Source organism: Hippocampus comes, unplaced genomic scaffold, assembly GCF_001891065.2.
Source record: "Hippocampus comes isolate QL1 unplaced genomic scaffold, H_comes_QL1_v1.1 scaffold59, whole genome shotgun sequence".
Taxonomy (NCBI): Eukaryota; Metazoa; Chordata; class Actinopteri; order Syngnathiformes; family Syngnathidae; genus Hippocampus; species Hippocampus comes.
The window spans coordinates 2625939-2632503 of record NW_017805406.1 but is presented as its reverse complement, the minus strand read 5'-3'; the positions used below and the strand labels follow the sequence as shown (position 1 = coordinate 2632503).

The 6565-nt window shown below is 39.0% G+C and overlaps 1 protein-coding gene across 4 annotated transcripts in view; it reads left to right on the top strand.

Annotated features, from left to right (window-relative positions):
• Window positions 1–2325, top strand: part of aff4 (AF4/FMR2 family, member 4) — a 30050-nt gene extending 27725 nt beyond the window's left edge. For all 4 annotated transcript variants that reach the window (XM_019873294.1, XM_019873292.1, XM_019873295.1 and 1 more), the window contains 4 exons: window positions 536–629; window positions 767–810; window positions 937–1154; window positions 1991–2325. In XM_019873294.1, coding sequence (XP_019728853.1) covers window positions 536–629; window positions 767–810; window positions 937–1154; window positions 1991–2118 — 484 coding nt within the window. In that variant the 3' untranslated portion in view covers window positions 2119–2325. The remainder of the gene's footprint in view (window positions 1–535; window positions 630–766; window positions 811–936; window positions 1155–1990) is intronic.
• The last annotated feature ends 4240 nt before the right edge of the window (window positions 2326–6565 follow it).

Here is a 6565-nt window from a genome sequence, read left to right as displayed (position 1 = left end):
GTTTGTAAGGTGTAGGCAGGGATTACATTTAGATTTTATATGCACGTGTAAATGCTTTAAAACTTGCTTTCTTCATGAATCTTGTTTAATCTTAAAGTGCATTACTATATTTTTCAATACCAATTACTTGTTAAAGTTTGTACAATCAGTGGGATCAGTTGCAATGCATATATGTGAATGATAAAAGTAAATTGCACATTTGTCGAAGGAAATGTAAGGTGCTTCATGAAATGTTTTGTAAAAGATATGTTCATTAAATTTCAATATTTTCCTAATGTTCTTGTGCTTCTTTATACCAAAACAAAGGAAAGACATATTGTTTTGGTTATTTATAGCAAAGTATTGTATCATTTTAATGGTCCGGCCCACTTGACATCTACCGAGGCCGTATGTGGCCCACCATGTGAAATGAGTTTGACACCCCTGGGTTAAGCAGTCAATTTTCCATGTCATGTCCCCTTGAAGACTCATTTTAGCATTTATAAGTGTTGTGTTCTTTCTTTTTAACACTGAACACACACCCTTTTCTTCCCAGCCTACGATGTCAGTCTCTTCTCCACTTGCGTTTATTCAAGCTGAGGAAAGACAGCGCTCTTAAATACTCCAAAACTCTTACAGAGCAATTAAAGGTACTTGTCGCCACTACAACTTGAACTCTTGTTTCGGTTTGCCGCTTAAAACCCACAGATGAGCATTTACAGCAAATGCGGTGAATGTAGTTTCCTGTTCTCTCACTGTGTTCTAATCTTCCTCATCCATTGACCAGAACTCTCTGAGTAACACCCAGGCTCCCTCTCCTGGAATGGGGAAGTAAGTCATCCCGCTTCTACGCAGTTGCTTTGCAAGCTAGAAAAACATTTACAATGGACAGCAAGTACATTTGACCTAAAGCTATTATTTCTTCTTCTTCTTCTTCTTCGTCTTTTCCATATGCAGCAAGGCAGCGGGCATGCCTTCGCCAGTGTCCCCAAAGCTGTCGCCGGGTACGGCGGGCAGCTACTCGTCAGTGAGCAGCAGCAGCAGCGCCGGCTCGTCCGTCACGATACCTCAGCGCATCCACCAGATGGCCGCCAGCTATGTGCAAGTCACCTCCAACTTTCTGTACGCCACTGAGGTGTGGGACCAGGCGGAGCAGCTGGCCAAGGAGCAAAAAGGTAAGCCATCATTCACTTTTATTTAGTTTTTCTTTTCTTTCTTTCTTTCTTTATTTATTTTTGAATGGGCGCTGAAATGAGTGAAATCCAATATATGGATAAAAATAGTTCCTAATCAGAATCTCATCAAAAAAAGAAATGAAAAAAATGAAATGAAATTTCCTCAGAATTATATTGAACAATTAAATAGTAATTGTCAGGTTTTCTGAAGTTTGCTTAGGTCACTTGAAAGACACTACTACATATGAAACTAAGCTATTTTTATTATTATATTTACAGCAATAGTATATTTAAAATTTAATAATATTAAAGTGTGTTCTTACTGGTTTTATATTGAGTGGTATACTCGAGATGACCAACTCAGCAGAAGCTTGCATAATGTTGCTTCCAAGCTGGCTGTGCTGAATACCCCCTCAGCTTGTGTTCGGTCTGCCCGCAGCGTAGGACTGAGGTGTTCAGAGGCAGTATGGTGCCACGGGACATCCTGACTGCTGTAAAATAAAAAGAAGAGGAAACAGTAGTAGTTGAAGAACTAAAAGAAGCTAGGCTAACTTTGATCTGGTAGTTACACAGTGGTTATAAACTTTTTTTTAGATTATAGGCCCTGGCCTGAGGACTAAATGAATCTTCTCCCCTCACTTTAACTAACGTCTTTGGCACCAAGATGCCACAAGATGGCGCCAGAGCAATACTTTTATATGACACAGGGCTTTGGCCTGAGAAGAAAATGACTTTTTCAGCAATTCGGGGATAGATTCAACTAAAACTGCAATACTGGTTATTTTGCTTTTGGCTTTTCCCTGACATGTGCTCATCTCTTCTTGTTCTTTCCTCAGACTTCTTCCAGGAGTTGGACAAAGTGATGGGCCCTCTCATTTTCAACACCAGCAGCATGACTGATCTGGTGCGTTATACCAGGCAGGGCCTGCACTGGCTGCGACTGGATGCCAAGCTGGTTCCCTAGCGAGGACTCTGGGTTTTTACCCCCCACCCCCCTTCCGACCCTGCACGCTGCTCTTCCACCCTCCCACAGCCACACCTCAGCGAAACGCACACAGTCCACCTCTGATCACACACACACACACACACACACACACATGACTATGAACTTTTCAAGAATATCTCCTAGTGCGTGTGTGTGCACGCATCTTTTTATTTGTGTGTGTGTGTGTGTGTGTGTGTGTGTGTGTGTGTGTGTGTGTGTGTGTGTGTGTGTGTCTGTGTCTGCACCAGCTTGCCCAAAAACTGAGCTAATTGGAACCATCCCATGGAGAAGCAACATGCAATGCTCTTCACATATCTGCATCTTGGCAAATAGATGAAACATGTTTTTTTTTGTTTTGTTTTTTAGCCATTTGGCCCTGAAGTGCTCAGTGATTTTATTTATTATTTATTCCCTGAGCTTCAGTCGATAGGCTACTTTGGCTTTTTTATTCTGTGGTTCCGCTCCCTGCCCCCACCAAAGTACCTCGCACGAAACACCAAAGGTGCTTTAAAAATGTCAAATTAAGGTTTTTCTCTTGATTGTTTTTTGTGCCTTCAGTGTGAGCTACAGGAAAACAAGCAGTCCCCTCTCTCCATATGTGTTTTTTCTGTTCCTCACCTTTTTAAAATTTTTCAGTGACAATGTTTTGTGTCTATAAGCTTTGCTTGAAACCAATCTTCCCTGCATCCGCGTCATTTAATATTTTGGGCGGCACACCTGTTAGATCGTAAGGAAAGGGCTACTGTGCGCATCCATAAATAATCTTAGCATTATAATATTTTCTTTTTTACACCTGTGATAATCACAATTTCATGATTTAAGCCACATGAGATAAATGAATTGTCGTATTTATCCAGTTGCACAGAGGTCATCCGGTTCCATGGAAATGGCCGTTTTAGTCTCCCAGTCTTCTCAAAACGATCCCAGTAGCGATTTAGTGCCGCTTGAGGCCAAGGAAGTCGGCGGCACTTTCCATTGCATTGCTTTTCCTCCGTAGCCGTAGAGAAATATCCTCGAGGAAAGTCACTTCCATACAGTGTTGTTTGCCCAGAGTGTATTTGTATGAGTCACAGCAGGGAGTGTTTGAAGTGGTGTCCACAAATACAATGCAGTTATTTCGATTCACGTTTATCGAAGGCGCGCCCTGGTGGGAAACCGATCTGACAGCTGATAAGCAAGGGAAGAAGCAGATTGGCTGTGTTGCATTTATAGCAAAATGCATAGAATATATCTCAAATATATAGATTTTATTTATGTACATAGGCGGAATACTCCATTCTAATACATGGATTTTAAAACTATTTGACTTTTTTTTTTTTTTTTGGTATGTTTTTCCAATAGAACGCAAAACATGTGGACTTTGTTTCAATTAAAATCATCAGTAACTGGACTTAAATTGAGACAAATGTAGAATTGAATGCCTCCCCTCTAATCGACTCCGTGCAAATGAAGGCCTAAGTCAAACAGTTACGCTGTCAAGTGGACAATTAGAAAAATCTTCCATTGCAGCAAAAATATCCAAAAGTATTGAAGTAATGATGACGTGTGGTAGTCGTGGAAAGGCCTTTAATTATCATGCCAGTCAATATACGTCACTGAACAAAGCTATATTCTCATAAATGACTAATATTAGGACCAATGAAGTGTAATGTGAACGTTTTAAATTAAACAGCAGTGCAAAACATTTGCATTACGTGTTAAAAAGGACATGAATCATAGAAATCAGCAAATTGCAATGTTAGGACGGTAAAGAAAAAAAATTCGTATGGTGTGACAGTTGCTTTCGACACAACAGGACAGGTGAAGTAAGTGTTGTACGTTACGGGATACCCTGCCACACAGGCGTCATCCCGGGCTCTGGTGCTACCTCCGAAAGGCAGAATATGTGATTTTCCATCCCGTGTTGGAAGTCGGTACCGTTCATACAGCACAGCTGCATGGAAACGGGCACTGTGAAAGGAACAATGTTCGAAAATGTCTAGACCAATCGGAAGGAATATCACTTCCGTCTAGTTGTGCTTTCCAGCTCATTTTTCAGCTTCAGAGTAGCCCCCCCCCCCCGTCGTTGTCGTCCTCCACCGACTCCTGACTTTCTGGCTAGACTGTTTAATTTCCCTCTTAACACTTCTAAAAGGAAAAAAAAAATATTTTTTAATCTATGCAGGATTTCTTTCTTTTTTATGAAAAGGATAGGATGTGTTGAGGCTTTTTAAAAAATTAATTCATAGGCTTGTTTTTTGTTTTCTACTTTCAAAGAAATTCAAATGTCCAATGCCTTTTTTGCAATGTGGTTTTTCATACGTTTGTGTATATTTTGTAACAAAACAAAAGAAAAAAAAAAAGAACAGATGGTTTGTGCCATTCTGTACCGAAAGCTGAAGGCCACTTTTTCTCATAGGAAAATCCTCTGAGGGTTTTTTTTTTTTTTTTTTTTTAATGTCCAGGCCAGCCAACGTGTTCATACACTGGTACACTTTGTAAGTACAAATGTATACATCGAAGCGTCGTCCGTAACCTTTTTTTAATTTATTTTTCTGACACCCCTCCCCCCCCTTTTTTTTTTTATAACAGCTGACGCAACAGGAAGATGTAAATCTATCGGGGGGTGTGATTGTTTATGTTGAAATGTCATTGTAAGTAGTAATTTTAATGAATCCAGGGTATGTTGTTTTTCCCAATAGGAAGATGTTAACATTTGCATGTTTCTATTTAAATGTATAAAGTGTACATATGATTTTTCTCTAAAGGCGAATTTCTACCACAGGAGGACATTTTTATTGAAATTCAATCTCATTGTAAATATATTTGTGAGATAGTTTTATGCATCCCCGCCACCCCCTTTTCTTTCTCTATCTCTCTTTCTCTCTCACCTGACTTTTTGTCTTTGGAACTGTACAGATGACACACAAATCTCAACGCTCCAGGGTTGGGGGGACTTTTTCTATCAGGCCCATTTGACAAAATTTTTTGGGAGGGGGGGGGATGATAACTGAAACAAATGTTTATTATATATTTAGAGCATTTTTAAAATTGCGCAGCGGCCCGGGTGAAATGGCAGGTTCCCCAACTCTCATGTTATATGTGCTTGTGTCTTCACCGCCGTGTCATCATTTTGTCTGCTCTGTATTTTGTCCTTGTCATCGTCCATCCTACAAGGCATCAGATGTACAGTCTTCCATCAATCTTGAGAGTATTTCCTACCCTTTTTATGAACAATTGGTCACGTGAGTCTTTTAAGAAAAGGGTTTCTCAAAAGCTGTAGCAGTTTATATACATTCTCTTGTATACTTTTAAAAGCCTCAATGAGCAGCCTACGCTATGTACTATAGTCTAAATTGGCTTAGTTTTTAAGATGAAATAGATGCTATTATACGATGGATGCAATACGATTTAAAGGTACTCATGGAGTTTGAGCTTCAAACTTTAGGTCATGTAATTTAAAGAGCATTCTTGTGAAGTGAGTATTAATTGTGTGACTAATGAGTCTGTCCTGAATATTCTTTGTATTTTTGTCGTATTGGGAATAAAATATATATGAATATGTCTCTGACTAGTGTGGTGGCTTCTTAAAAACATGTTTATTTAAAAATGTAAGTGCAAATGATGAAACAATGAGCAATTATATTACTGAAAATTTTATACGATTTATTTTCTGCCTCTTTAAAAATACAGTTGCAAAGTTGTTAGTTTTCTATTTAAGATTACATTATCCAAGGATCATGTGACAGCCTTTTTAGATCTCTGCCTCAGTGTGATAAGACCACCACTCGCGTTATACAGGCTCCCTCTAGTGGTAGGGGAAATAATTACTGGCAAAGGCACGTTCAGATTTTAAATTTTTTAAGATCAATACAGTTGCATGTAATCTCCAAGACATTTATAATCATCTACTTAGGTACAACGGTGAAATATTCTGTAAAATACATTTTAATTGAGCATCTCCCCCTTATATTTAGCACGTCACAGTTGCATATAATATATGGTATTTTTTTTAGCAACACTTAGACCTCCTATTCTACTGTGTTAATATTGTCAGTGTGGTTCTACATGGAAAGATACGTGTTTAGAATACATACAAATACTATTATTGAGATTGTTTACGCAGAATGGAGCATGTAACAGCCTCATTTGCAGCCTTGTGTGAAAATAATGATTTTGCAGTTACAGCTGTGATAGTCCCACAAAATGCATGCGAAGTCAAGTCCTTTACTTAGCTTGGCACTGTACAGAGCCTCTTAGGATTGATTAGCTGGCGCTTTTCAATCCACATTGCACTGCCCTGATAGAATTAACTCATTAGCAGACAACGGAGTACTTGGAATAAAATCATATACCGTGAATTTGAACATAATTATCTCCCATCATGTTATCAGATTTTACTCTTCGTTGGGGGGAAAGTATATCTACATTTATATTTTATTTCTGG